The following is a 12,748-nucleotide window of genomic DNA, read 5'->3' as shown; positions in this document are numbered from 1 at the left end:
TTGTCAGCCCCGCACCGTCCTCTTCTGAAGCAGAACAAGGCCCCCAGGGAGAATAGCAGATAACAAAACTGACTGTTTAATGCTTTTATACACAATATAAATTACACTGACTGGCATGGCAACAGCCATAGAACCAGTTCTGTTTCCCCCCCTCCCCCCCTGTTCCCCAAACTCTGGCAGAGGAAGGCTCCGACAGGCAGGTCCTACCCACAGAGGTGCCTGGGGGCATGGCACCACTGCTGCTGGGGCAGGCACCCAAGCCGCTGGTTGTGGCTTCGCCCTGCCCGGGCAGGATAGGGCTGCTAGAGACCCCGGCGCACCCGTGGGCCCTACGTAAGGCAACCCTGAGCCCCCCTGGAGTCTGCTTCCTGTCCCTCCCCCAGGGAGGGCAGGGGCTGTGGCTGGGGTGCCCCAGGGCTGAGGCACCTCGGGCCTGATGCAGGGCAGCCGGGCTAAGTGCTGTCTCAGGGCAGGGCCGTGCCCACGGCTGGAGGGGCCAGGAGGGCTTTGGCATTGCGTGGGTTCACCCAGTTCTCAGCCGTGTGGCCGTGGATCTTCTGGTGGCGCTTGTAGTTGTCCCAGTGACCAGTGGTGTAGGGGCAGTCCCGGCACTGGAAGGGCTTCTCGCCTGTGTGCCGCAGCATGTGCCGCTTCAGGTTCATGCTCTGGTTGCAGCTGTAGCTGCAGAGGCTGCACTGGAAGGGCTTGTCGCCCGAGTGGATGCGCCCGTGACGCTTGAGGTTGGCCAGATTGCCGCAGGCGTAGTCGCAGAGCTGGCACTTGTAGGGCTTCTCGCCTGTGTGCACTCGCTGGTGCCGCTTCAGGTTGTCGAGATGGGCAGAGGCATAGGGGCAGAGCGGGCAGGCGAATGGCTTCTCCCCACTGTGCGTCTTCATGTGCCGCGCCAAGTGGTTGGGGTAGTGGGTGACGAAGGGGCAGAGGCTGCAGGCAAAGCCTTTGTCCCCAGTGCCCTTGCGGGGACTGGCGCCCGGCTCGGTGCCCAGCACTGCCAGGCTGCAGCGCCCGCAGACCTGCTCAGCCAGGCCCTCATCCTGCGCAAACCCGTCGTCCAGCACCAGCCCACACATGCGGCACGTGAAGGGGAAGAGCAGCTCCGGCAGCGCGGCCGCCTCCTCGCCCCGCAGCCGAGTGCAGCCGGGCAGGAAGGGGCCACTGCCACTGCCCACATGCAGGCTCAGCTCTGGCAGCAGCGGCTCTGCAAGACAAACACAAACAGGGCCGTGAGAGGGACAGCGCAGCGCTGGCAGGGCTCAGCTCTGCAAGGAGCCCCAGGCTCAGGGCGATGGTGCCGCAGCTGAGGCTGGTGGCACATGGCACCAGGGCTGGTGCAGGTCAATGGCAGAATGTGCACCTTGCCCATTCCCCAGCCCCAGGGCTGTGCAGTGGAGGGTCCCCCACACCGCCCCCCTCTTTACCTGGGTCTTTGTCCCGCCGGTGCGGCCCGTCGCCTTCGGGCAGGCGGTGGCTGAGCATGTGCCGTTTCAGGTTGCGGCTCTGGTTGCAGCGATAATCGCAGGCAGCGCACTGGAAGGGCTTGTCCTGGCTGTGGACCCGTTCATGGCGTTTGAGGTTGCCCAGGCTGCTGCAGGCAAAGCTGCAGCACGTGCAGCGGTACGGCTTCTCCCCTGTGTGCGTGCGCAGGTGTCGGGTCAGGTTCACCAGCTGAGCAGAAGCGTAGGCACACTGCGGGCACGCAAACGGCTTCTCCCCGTTGTGTGTCTTCATGTGGCGCTTGAGGTGGCTGGAGTAGTGGGAGGCGAAGGGGCAAAGCTGGCAGGAGTACACGATGCGCTGGCTGCGGCCCCCCTCGGCGCCGGCACACTGCAGGCAGCTCTGCCCCAGGCTGGCAGCCAGCTGCAGCCCGCACTGGCGGCAGGGCAGCGCTGCGGGGCCGGGCTCCCCACCCTCCTCAGGGTCACTCTCCACGCTCAGCTGCTGGTAGCCAGAGGAGCAGTCGTCGTCGCTCAGCGCGTATGCTGGGATGGCAATCTTCCCCACCAGGGTGTCTGCTGAGAAGACCGTGGGGATGGGATGGTGTCAGCCCAGCTGGCCCAGGCACAGCCCCTCCGCTTGTGCCACCAGTCCCAGCAGGGCCTGTCTCAAGGAGGGGACTGCAGCCAGGAGGGGCCAGGCAGCTGCGCCTGCCCTAGCAGCAGCCGGCAGCCTGCAGGAGCCCACCACCCTGCGCATAGCAGGGCAAGGAGCTCCACAGCCACAACCTGCCCTGACACCCTGCTGCAGGGTCTGTCCTGGGTGCCCCAGGAAACCCTGTCACCTCCACCCTGCGGCTGGCAGGCGCCAGGACGTGTGGGTAGTAAGGTGGCACAGGGGTGGGTCAGGCATCCACGCGGGCACTGCAGGGCCCAGCTGGTAGGAAGCAGCAGTGGTGGGAAGGCGGAAGGCATTGAGCTCAGCCTGACCCAGGCAGGAGGGCTGGGTGCCTGTAAAACCGTGCTCCGGGCCCCCTCATTCTGCCACTGCCCCAGCCCTGGGGATGGAAGCTGGTCCTACTCCCATGGCCGATACCACAGAGCTCAAACACCAGCCCCACTCCATCATGCAGGAAAACAGACCTTCCCCAGCCCCACATAGCGCCGCTGGCCCACGGCGGTGGGGGGAAGCCTGTGCCAGGCTCTCAGAGGGCACATCTGCTTCCCAGCTGGGCACAGACCCATCCTCCTGCAGCCCCAGGAAGGGATGACAGGAGTGGAGCCTGCTGGCCCGGTGCCCCAGGTGTGCTCCCAGGCTGGTGCTGGGGGCTGGAAGGGCAGTGACATGCAGTCAAAGCTTTGCCACTACCAGCCTCAAGCTGTGCCCAGCTGTCCCTTGTGCTGTACCTGACCTTGGAGCCTGAGACCCAACAGAGGCCCACCGCCCTGAGAAGCAGCCTGGGCCCTCCCCTTCACTGCTGCCCACCTGGCTGCATCCAACTCCCAGAGCCCCAGGCAGGTGCAAGGGTGAGGCTGCTCCCAGGCTGCAGCACAGGGCGGCCCCTCCAGCCTCTGGTCCCCTCTCGCAAGCACTGCCTGAAGTGCAGACGTCAGAAAGGGGCATCCTGCGAGGGTCTGGCTATTGCCAGGGGAACCCTTGACTACACCTCGAGCCCCCACACTGAGGGTCTTGCCTCCTCAGCTCAGGCCTGCAGTCCAGCAGTGCCACAGCATCCCTGGAGCACTGTGCCCTGAGCGTGGCCGTGTCAGTGCTGCCCAGGTGGGACAGCATGGCCCATGGGGTGAGGACAAGGCCAGTGATGGCTGTCCTGACCTCCTCAGTGGGCCTGGAGGTGCCTGGTCCCGCTCCCCAGCTGGGGCTGGCACCTGAGAGTGGGAAGGAAGGTATTTCTGACAGCAGAAGGTCCGCTGCAGAGAGCAGCTTTCAGCTCTCACAGCATCCGGCTTCCAGAGCCGCTGGGTGGGCTTTGTCCTGGTGCTGGGCTCTGCGCACGGGCTGTGGGGAAGTGCAGCCCTCGAAGCAGAACCCCATCTGCCAAGCAGCTGGGACCACGCCTCGGCACGAGAGTGGGAGCTGCCAGCATGGCCCAGCGTGGCTGCTGAGGACACGGACCGGAGCACAGACCTTGTGGACAGCAAGGGGACAGAGCCACAGGGATCAGGCGGGCTGTGCCCCCCTCCTCTCACTACTGAGTATGTTCCCACGTTATTCACCGCTCACTGTCGAGGGCAGCGAGTGATACTCCCACCGGTCCTTGTGAGGCACCTTAATGGAGCTGGACTGGTGTTTGCTCCTCTCTGGCTGCCTCGCACCGTGGGCTGACCTGGAGCCTGGTGTGCCGCCGGCTGGGCAGGCACCGGCTGGCCACACAGAGGGGCTGGGGTGCCCGCAGGGCAGGCAAATGGCAGGGAGCAGAGGCTGGTGGAGAGACAGCCCCGGCCCGGCTCCCCTCACCCCACGCGATGCTGAGGGGCGGTGGTTGGGCAGGACCCTGCAGGGACAAGGCCCCAGCTCCCGGGTGGGCAGCAAAGCCGTGCCCCAGCGGCTTGGGGGAACCGGGAACTCCTGGGCAGAGCGGTGCGGACAGCTCCGGGGACGAGCCCTGCGATGGGGAGGCCTACCAGCCCCGGTGTCCCCACGGCCCCAAAGCCACCACGGAGGCGGGGGGGTCTTAACGGAAGGGGGAGCGCTCGGGGTGTGGGGGGGCAGTCAGTACCGGGAATCGGTGCCGGGAGGGCAGAGACCAGCGGGGGCCGGGGCCTCACCCCGCGGGAGGTGATCCGGGAGGGGGAAGGCGCCCGGGGACGGAGCAGTAGCCGGGCGGGACCGCTCCCGGGTAGGGCGGCTGCCGGATGGGGCCAAGCGCGGGGGCCGGTACCGGCAGGGCCGGGCCGCGTCCCCGCCCGGTGGCGCTCCCGAAGGCGGGGCGGGGGGGGCGCCCAGGACCGGCCGTCCCGGCGGGGCCCCGCTGCCGGGCCCGGACGGCGGCACGCACCTGGCGGTCCCTTCTCGAAGGCCAGGCCGCGGCCCAGCAGCAGGTCGCCGGGCAGCACCAGCGCCGCTCCCGCCGTCTCCTCGGGGCCGTCCTCGGCGTCCGCTGCAACACACCGAGCGCCGCGGGTCACCGCCGGGCCGCCACCGCCGCCGCCGCCCCCCGGCCCCGCCGCGCACTCACCCTTCACCGGCTGCGGGTGGCTCTGCTTCCGCCGGGGCATCGTGGCCGGCCCCGGCCCCGGCCCGGCCCCGCCGCCTGCCCGCCCGCGGCCCGCCAGCCGCCCCCGCCAGCCCGGGGCGGCCGCCGCCGCCCCGCCTCGACCGGGCACTTCCGCTTCCGGCCACCGCGGGGCGGGGCCAGCGCCGGAAGCGGGCGCGGCGCCCCGGAAGCGCCCCGGGCACCCGGAAGCGTGCACAGGGTCCGCCGCCTCCCGCTTCCCTCCCGGCACCGCGCCGGCTTCTCCGGTGATGCGGCGGCGGGGGGGGGGGGTCCAGGCCGCGCCGCAGGAGAGGCAAGCGGGGGCTGGGCAGGGCAGGGCCGGGTCCCCGCGGGCGGGAGCGGGGCGGGACGGGACGGGCGGCCGCGGGGTCCGGGAGTGGGGGCCACCAGCGTGAGGGTGGGGGGTGTCGACGGGTCTTTGTGCCCCACGGCGGGCGGCCCGGGGCCGCTTTCCCCCGCTGCCCCGCCGGGCATGGCCCCGCCGTGGGCGGCCGGAGGGCCCCTGAGCCCAGGGGGAAAGCTCGGCGAGTCCTCTCTCAGGACCGGCGCCGGTGCCCGCAGCCCTGCTGGTGGCTCCGGCCGTCCCAGCGCTCGGCAAGCCGTCGGCCTCTCCCGACCGGAGAGGAGCGGGAGCGGGGCCTTTGCCGGCGGGGAAGGGGGCAGGTGCCCCTGTCCGGGGAGAGCGTTCTGCGGGGAGGACCGGCGGGGCGGGGGGCCCGGGCAGGCGGCTGCTGGGGTCGGGGGGGTGGGGGGGTCGCAGCGTCGGAGCGGGAACGTGCCCCGCAGAGCCGCGGGGACAGCAGCCCCTTGTGCGGAGGGAAGGGCTGGAGGAGCAAGTTGTCCGGCTAAGGCAGCTGCGGGAGGGAGCTGGAGACCAGCTGCTGGAGGTGGAGGGTTGAAACGACTTCGCTGCCTGCAGCACTGACGGGCTTGCAGAGCTCTGGAGGCTCCTGGCAGAGCGGGGCTGGGTGGGTCCGGAGCCCGCATTGCCCTGGGACGAGAGGGCAGGGTGGGCAGACAGGCTGAGGAACGGGCACACAGCAGGATGCGTGGGTAGCAGTGAGTGGCAGTGCTGTGGTCTTTCAGCATCTTGGTGCTTCCAGCGCTGAGATCTGCTCAGCCTGGGTGAGGCATCTGGGGCGTTTGGGAGTGCAGGGGGTGGATTTGCAGTCCTGCCCGTGGTCTGATCTCCAGGGGCGACTGAAACCATCCTTTGGAGATGCCCACCGGGATCCTGCTGCCTTGTACTGTCCTGGGGAGTGGAACAAGTCCAGTCGTGGATCAGGTTGCCCAGAGAGGTTGCACAGTCTTCGTCCTTGGAGGTTTTCAAGACCCAGCTGGCATAAAGCCCTTAACCACAGTGCTGACCCTGATTTGGGTGGGAAGGTGGACGGGAGACCTCTTGAGGTCCCTTTCCACCTGCATTATTCCATGATCATGGTGACCCCCATGGGAACTGGCTGCAGAGGAAGGGGAGCCCAGCTCCCCACAGCCAGGCACGGGAGGAGAGGCAGCTGCAGAACAAGCTCAGGAGCAGCCCCAGTGTTGCAGCACTGTGGCCATGCCATGGCTCCTCTGCAGCCATTGCCTCTGTCAGGCCTGTCCCCACGGTCACAGCTCTCTCAAGGACTGCAGAGCTGAGCCCTATTGCCTGGTTCTCCCAGGAGTACATGTGGGCGATGGGCCCCCATGCGATGGAGCTCCTGATTTCACTTGGCACATCCCTGTGGTTCATAACTCCTCTTTCCAGAAAATCTCCCCCAGTTTGCGTGGCTCGGACCCCAGACACTCAGATGTGCTCTGACCCTGCCAGGCAAGGAGCCTGCTGGGCCCTGGGGATGCTATGATAGCTTCTCGTGCAGCCCAGTCACACCTCTGCTCCCAGGGGAGCTCAGCCATCTCATGCTGTCAGGTTTCCCTCTGCTTGGGTTGTTTTCCCGCAGCTTCTGTCTCCAGTGTCCCAGTGTTGTGCAGACTGGGGACATGCAGGGCTTTGTGTCCTTCTTGGGGAGAAAGGCCCCTGGTTACCCTGCTCGGGGACTTGTTTGGCCACACCGTGGTTTGGCCCATCTCCAGGGATGGCTGATGTGCAGCTGTGTGTGTGCTGGGGGCAGCAGCCCTCCTCTGGCTCAGCTGTACCTTGTACTCGTCCTCTCTGATGCCTAGGTCTATGGCCTGGATGTGGTCCCCATCTACAGGACTCGTTCTGCCTTCTCTGTGGCTCTATTAGTAGACCTCTGTGATGTGTCCAAGCGACTCTGGCTGTGTGAGCTGCTGCTGCTGCTGAGCCTCTTCACAAATAGTTTTTGTTTATTTGCAGGTCCTTGAGGGAGTCAAATGTGTTGGACTTTGTGGCAGTCCCAGGGGAGCGATGGGCATGCTGTGTCGTCAGCAATTATTCCCCCCTGACAGGTATCTCGGGGCCAGAGGATGGGGCCGCTTAGATCCCTGCTGGTGCTTCTTTGCTTGTGTTGCGCAGCCCTGGCCATTTAGTCAAGGTGTCGGAGTGCCGGTGCAGGAGCTGTGCAGGCCTGGGGTGTCTCCTCGCCGGCTGGCCCTGCTGATCGGACAGCTGATGTCCATGGTGTCGGCGCAGCCTTTGTTGCTGCTCAGGCACTGGCTCCCGCTGTTCTGCCAGGTGGAGTTCGCAGTGACGGCATCAGTCATGCAAGGCAGTGGTCCCACTGCCCTCCCCCATGTTTGAGCACGTTCCTTCCTGCTCTCCTCCTGCAGTACCTCCCACCCTCTAACAACCATTTAAGTCCAATCTCAGCCCGGTTTCCACAAGCTCTTCAGTTGCTACCTCACTCGAAAGTGCTTTATCACCCGGGGTGGCACAGTGCAGCACCTTACTTGTTCCCAGCAGAGCAGATGTAATTGGACTCCTTGGTCTCACCTGAGCTGTCACTAATACCTGCCTCTTCCTGTGCCAGTGCTTCTGCTCTTCTAGCTGTTGTCAAACCAGAAAGCCAGCAGAGGCTGTTAGAGGTGGAGGCATGCAGCGATGCTGTGGAGGTGTAAAGCATAGGGTGCAACTTTTTGGGGTATAGATAAGGAAAGAGCAAGGAGAACAGTGGAGGGACTGGCCCTGCTGTCAGGAGGGATTATGGTGTGGCCTCAGACTCATGAGCTCTAAGGGAACACTGACAGATTTGCCTCCTCTCTCCCGTAATCACCTGGCTCCTGGTCACTTAATTAACTGGCTCTTGGGTCCCTTGGCTTGGTTGGTTGTCTCTTCTACAAACTCAGCAGCAGCTTGGGCGATGCAGGTTTTAGTGCAGCACTTGGGATGTGGGGAAGCACTCTTCAGAAGTGACCGCTCCCCATGGGGCTTCAGGTCCTGCTGCCTTGGGTTGCAGGGTGCATGGGGGAGCTCTCTCCTCCTGGGACAATTCAGGATACAACCTTTGTGGAGGAAGCACTTTCTCTGTGGCAGTGAGATGTTCCCTGCCGTCCTGTGAGCTAACCCTGAGGAGGAGGAGTGAGTGATGGTGGTTTTGATTTGCCCTGAGTTTTTCCCTGGGCTCCCTCCAAATAGCTGGCAGGGTGGCAGGCCCGTTGGCAGCATGGTAGTGGGGTCTCATGGGTGTCAAGGGTCTGTTCCCATGCGTGGGGCCCAGAGCTCGCTCTCACGTGCGATTCCTTCACAGGCTGAGCGGCGCCGACTGCAGATGGAGATGGTTCAGCTGTTGCCTGTGGAGAGGATGCCGGCTCTGAGGCCCAGGTAGGAGCCTGGCCATGGGGGCTGTGCTGGGGCTGGCACCTCCCTGCTGCCCTCCCTAGCCTGCCAGCAGCTGGCTGCCGCCCCAACGGGCCACCATGGAGCGGCCCACACGGGTGCCCAGGCCCCTCCGCCTCCTGGCCTTCTTTGGGCGGAAGCCGCAGGCTGTTGGAAGGGAGACATCACCAGAACTGGAGCCAGAGCTGGAGGAACCTAAGGAGATGAGCATCACGCTGCCCCTGGGCGAGGGCGGGGAGCTGGTGGAGTGTCCCCTGTGCCTGCTGCCCCAGCCTCCTGAGGCCTTTCCCACCCTGGCCTCCTGTGACCACCGCTCGTGCTGGACCTGTCTGGAGCAGTACCTCCACATTGCTGTCAGTGAGAGCCGCGTGCAGGTGGCCTGCCCGCACTGCCCTGCTGCGCTCCAGCCCGCTGACGTCCACCGCCTCCTGGCCGAGCCCGCTCTCCGTGACAAGTACGAGGAGTTCCTCCTGCGACGGCTGCTGGTGGCCGACCCCGGCACCCGCTGGTGCCCGGCGCCCGACTGCAGGTGACCGTCCAGCCCTTCGTGCAGAGCCGGGAGCAGGGGGGTGGTGTGGGTCCCCTCTTCCTGCACCAGTGGAGGCGATGGGCTTCCCCACCAGGGAGCTGGTGTGCAGCAGACTGTGCCTGTGTCCTGTGAGCCTTTTCCAGGCTCAGTCCCCTCGGGACTTGGTCTTGTGTGGGGTTGTACCTGCTCAGAGAGATCTCCTGATCCCTGTACCAGCTGCAGAGCCTGGGCAGCTGTGTGTCTCTGCCAGGGCTGGTGCTCTCGGCCGTGCTGGGCCAGTCCGCGAGGCCCCAGGGGAACTGTGGGTGCTGGATGGGGAAGGCTGTGCTGCAGTCTGAGCTGGTGAGAGTGTCTCCTGGCTCTCCTGAGGAGGGGCTGCAGCTCTGCTCAGCCTGGAGCTGGGACCTGCCACTGCATGGCCTGGCCATGCCCGGGAGGAGAACAGCTGTGTGCTGTGCAGGGATGCAGGGAGGGCTGTGGGCACCGCTGGCCCCCCCCAACACTGACCGCCTTCTCTCCACAGCTATGCTGTCATTGCCTATGGCTGTGCCGAGTGTCCCCGCCTCACCTGCGGGCGTGAAGGCTGTGGCACCGAGTTCTGCTACCACTGCCGGCAGCCCTGGCACCCCGACGGCCCTTGTGTACCAGTGCCACCCGCCCCCAGCCTGGCCAGCCCTGCAGCACAGCTAGTCCACCTGGAGGACTTGGCCCACGGTGAGACCCTGGCCCAGGGTGGGAGCAAGCAGGGCAGGGTTTTGGCACAGCCGAGCAGCACAGTCAGATGCATTTTTGTACTTTCCTGCCTGTGGGGATGCTGGAGTCAGGACCCAGTGGTCCCCACTGGCTGCCTCGGTGTGGAGGCATGTAGCCCCTGTGCTGGTCGAGCTGGGGGGTGTGGAGAGGGACCCTGCTGTGCCTGGCTAACCCTGACACCCATGGGACAGGCTGCAATACTGGGACAGGGTGTGGGGGTGGACCTGCACTGTCCTGTCTTGCTCCCACCCATCCCATCTCATCTCCTTCCCCCCATCAGCTGAGGCTGAGGACATCAAGGTCTGTCCCCGCTGCAGTGCCTTCATCATGAAGATCAATGATGGGAGCTGCAACCACATGAACTGCACGGTCTGTGGCTGTCTCTTCTGCTGGCTCTGCCTGCAGGAGATCTCCGATGTGCACTTCCTCAGGTCAGCGCAGGGCTGTGGGGACACGGGGTGTGCGGGGGGGCTGGAGCGGAGGGGCTGCCAGGAGCTGAGGGGTGATTGCAGGAGCTGCCCCTGGGCTGAGCTGGGGGTGCTGTGATGCTGGGCTGGGGCTGGGGCCAGGAGCTGTGGGGCTAGGATGGGGGGCAGCAAGGCCCTGCTGAGAGCCATGGCCATGCGCAGCCAGGTTTGGGGCTGGCTGGGCCGTGGGGCTGATTGGGGTGGGAGCAGAGTGGTCTGTGCTGCTGGGTCTGGCAGGGCTGAGGGCTTGGGCCTGCCTGTCGGCACCCCACAGGTGGGATCCCAGGTGGCAGCTGGAGCTCGGGATTGGGATGGGGCAATCTGGCTTTCTGCTTCCCCAGTGGGCCCATGGGTCTCCCCCCAGCGCGAGGATGGGCTGTGCTGGTGTCTGCCTGCCCCTGCGCAGGAACCATTGGCCCAGCCTTGCTCTGTCCTCGCAGCCCCTCTGGCTGCACCTTCTCGGGGAAGAGGCCTTGGTCATGGACCCGGAAGATCCTGTGGCAGCTGGGCATGGTGCTGGGGGCGCCTATGGTGATCTCCCTCGTCGCGGGCATCGCTGTCCCTGTCATTACCATTGGGATCCCCATCTACATGGGTAGGAAGGTACTGGCAGGGGGCCCCGGAGTCCCCATGGTCCCACTCCCTGCTGAGCCTGGCAGCCCATGGCGTCAGGCCTGGACAGACATGCAGTGCTCCCCGCTGCCCACCGCGTGTCCCTGTGCCACCCCTGACTCCCCACAGCCCCTCCTTGTGGGGACCCTCTCTGCTGCCCACCCCAGCACTCTCCGCCAGTGAGGGAGGTCTCGGCCTGGAGAGGTGGGGGCTTGGGGTGGGCAAAGGAGGAAGGGGTCTGGGGGTCCAGGGGTGTTTTCCAGGGACACCTGAGCTGTGGTGGCAGCACTGTCATGGCTGCCTGTACCTGAGGAGATGGAGGGGGTGTCTGGGCAGCTGTGGCTGCAGCTAGAGCTCTGCCAGGGCTGGGAAGAGGCCCCGTCCCTGCAGGCTGTGCGCCGAGATCTCTGCAGAGCCCTTCACCTGTCTTGCTTCTCCTCGAGGTGCTGGGCCAGAGCCGGAGGAGCAGCCTGTCGGGGTGCCAGCAGTGCCTCTCTGTCACCAGCAGTGTCCTCCTCTCTCTCTTTGTGTCCCCCATCATAACAGCTGTCACCGTGGGTAAGTGTGCCGGGCCAGGGCTGAGGACACTGCCCACGTGCTGGAGAGAGTGGAGCTTGGGCCTGGGGGCCACTGCAGCGGAGTCTCTGGGGGGGGATGTCTGAGACCTGGGGCACTGGGGCTTTGCCCAGGGGGCTGCCAGTGCAGGTCAGGCAATAGCTGCCTGTCTGCCCGCAGGAGTCGGTGTGCCCCTGATGCTCACCTACGTCTACGGGGTGGTGGTGCTGTCGCTGTGTCGGAGCCGCTGGGGGTGCGGGGGCAGCCGCAGTCCGCCCGGGGATCTCAGCGTGGTGGAGCTGGAGAACCTGACCAAGTGTGAGTCCTGCGCTGCTGTCTGTCTGCTGGCCTGTGCCCTTCGTTGGGCTGCACGGGCCCTGTTCCTGCCTCACATCTCTGTGGCTGTGACATCTCCAGAGCCAGGGGCTCCCTGTGGACCCGTGTCGGTTTTGCCCCGGTGGTGCCACACACACCTCTGTCCCTGCGGGGAGGCTGCAGGCTGGCATCCTGGGACCAGCTTGTTTGCACACCCTGCCATGTGCCTGGTAGCCCATTCTGCTCCCTGCTCTGACGGGGAGCGGTCCTTGCAAACAGGGTACTTAGCACCATCTCTCTCTCCACCAGTGAATGAGCTGTGGTCGGTGCTGCCCAGCCCCAGGCCAGGTGAGGATGGAGTCCTGGACACAACCACCTTCCCCAGCGGCAGCCATAGCCCGCGCCGTGGGGCAGCGTGGAAGGAGCATGACAGCCAATCAGCCAGCATGGTGGCCCTCGTGGGGAGCATGCTGAGCGAGGGTCAGGACATGTCCTACAGGTGAGCTGGGACTGCTCTGCAGGGGAGGCAGAGCGGTCTGGCGCATCCCCTTCCTAACAGCCTTCCCCACGCCCGTTGTACCGGGAAGGGATGTGGTGATGTCCCCCTTTGGGCTGCTGCCCTCAGGCCCTGCGTTTGTCTGCAGGGAAGGCATCAACATCGAGGTGGAAGTGTCGATCGAAGCAGTGCCGCATCCTGCCCAGGAGCAGAGCCTGTGCAGTGCGCTGTCAGGGCAGAGTCTCTCTGGGGACTCCCTGGGAGGCACCAGTGACAGGTGCAGCACCATGGGTGTCCCTGCAGAGTGAGGGGGACTGAGCAGCACTGAGTGGTGAGACCCTCGATCCACAGAGCCCCCACCTGGGCTCCCACCTGCCACTGACACAAAGATCCCATGCTCTCCTGTGGCAGAGCTGGTCACCCTCTGTGGGGCACCACCTGCCCCATGAACTGGGTCCTGGCCATCCCCCAGGCTGGGCGGGCCCTGACTGCGCTTAGTGCTGCCTGCAGCCTGCGCCCAGCCCCATCCACCCCTTTCCCGAAGGCAGTCTTCGGCATTGGCACCGCTGGGAAATAAAACTACTCTCTGAGGGTC

The 12,748-nt window shown here is 65.7% G+C and overlaps 2 protein-coding genes across 10 annotated transcripts; one reads left to right on the top strand and one right to left on the bottom strand.

The window, feature by feature from the left end:
• Positions 1-60: 60 nt before the first annotated feature.
• Positions 61-4,770, bottom strand: ZNF513 (zinc finger protein 513). Of its 3 annotated transcripts, XM_069805329.1 has the most exons (4): positions 4,649-4,770; positions 4,469-4,570; positions 1,437-2,027; positions 61-1,216 (listed from the first exon to the last, which is right to left on the bottom strand). In XM_069805329.1, the coding sequence occupies exons 1-4, from the start codon at positions 4,686-4,688 to the stop codon at positions 465-467; spliced, it is 1,485 nt and encodes a 494-aa protein (XP_069661430.1). In that variant the 5' UTR covers positions 4,689-4,770; the 3' UTR covers positions 61-464. The 3 variants fall into 3 exon arrangements, with proteins under 3 accessions (XP_069661430.1, XP_069661431.1, XP_069661429.1); XM_069805330.1 differs by lacking the exon at positions 4,469-4,570 and having other exon boundaries at positions 1,437-2,030; positions 4,649-4,766; XM_069805328.1 differs by having other exon boundaries at positions 1,437-2,030; positions 4,469-4,703.
• Positions 4,771-4,853: 83 nt separating this feature from the next.
• LOC138689633 (E3 ubiquitin-protein ligase RNF19B-like) lies at positions 4,854-12,748 on the top strand. Of its 7 annotated transcripts, none has more exons than XM_069805331.1 (10): positions 4,854-4,979; positions 7,008-7,099; positions 8,338-8,955; positions 9,479-9,669; positions 9,989-10,139; positions 10,616-10,778; positions 11,231-11,345; positions 11,523-11,660; positions 11,967-12,156; positions 12,302-12,748. In XM_069805331.1, exons 3-10 carry the CDS (start codon positions 8,507-8,509, stop codon positions 12,459-12,461), a joined length of 1,557 nt encoding a protein of 518 aa, XP_069661432.1. In that variant the 5' UTR covers positions 4,854-4,979; positions 7,008-7,099; positions 8,338-8,506; the 3' UTR covers positions 12,462-12,748. The 7 variants fall into 7 exon arrangements, with proteins under 7 accessions (XP_069661432.1, XP_069661438.1, XP_069661439.1 ...); XM_069805337.1 differs by having other exon boundaries at positions 12,283-12,748; XM_069805336.1 differs by having other exon boundaries at positions 4,911-4,932.

This window comes from Haliaeetus albicilla, chromosome 18 (assembly GCF_947461875.1).
Source record: "Haliaeetus albicilla chromosome 18, bHalAlb1.1, whole genome shotgun sequence".
In the NCBI taxonomy this organism is placed as follows: Eukaryota; Metazoa; Chordata; class Aves; order Accipitriformes; family Accipitridae; genus Haliaeetus; species Haliaeetus albicilla.
This window is presented reverse-complemented; position numbering and strand designations above follow the sequence as displayed.

Excerpts from the sequence above, each read along its gene's own strand:
- ZNF513 (XM_069805328.1), bottom strand. The coding sequence starts at position 4,688 with ATGCCCCGGCGGAAGCAGAGCCACCCGCAGCCGGTGAAGGGTGAGTGC. Across the intron at positions 2,031-4,468 it reads CTTCGAGAAGGGACCGCCAG|CAGACACCCTGGTGGGGAAG; the intron begins GTGCGTGCCGCC and ends CGGTCTTCTCAG. Across the intron at positions 1,217-1,436 it reads CCGGCGGGACAAAGACCCAG|AGCCGCTGCTGCCAGAGCTG; the intron begins GTAAAGAGGGGG and ends TTTGTCTTGCAG.
- LOC138689633 (XM_069805331.1), top strand. The coding sequence starts at position 8,507 with ATGGAGCGGCCCACACGGGTGCCCAGGCCCCTCCGCCTCCTGGCCTTC. Across the intron at positions 8,956-9,478 it reads TGCCCGGCGCCCGACTGCAG|CTATGCTGTCATTGCCTATG; the intron begins GTGACCGTCCAG and ends TTCTCTCCACAG. Across the intron at positions 10,779-11,230 it reads CCATCTACATGGGTAGGAAG|GTGCTGGGCCAGAGCCGGAG; the intron begins GTACTGGCAGGG and ends CTTCTCCTCGAG.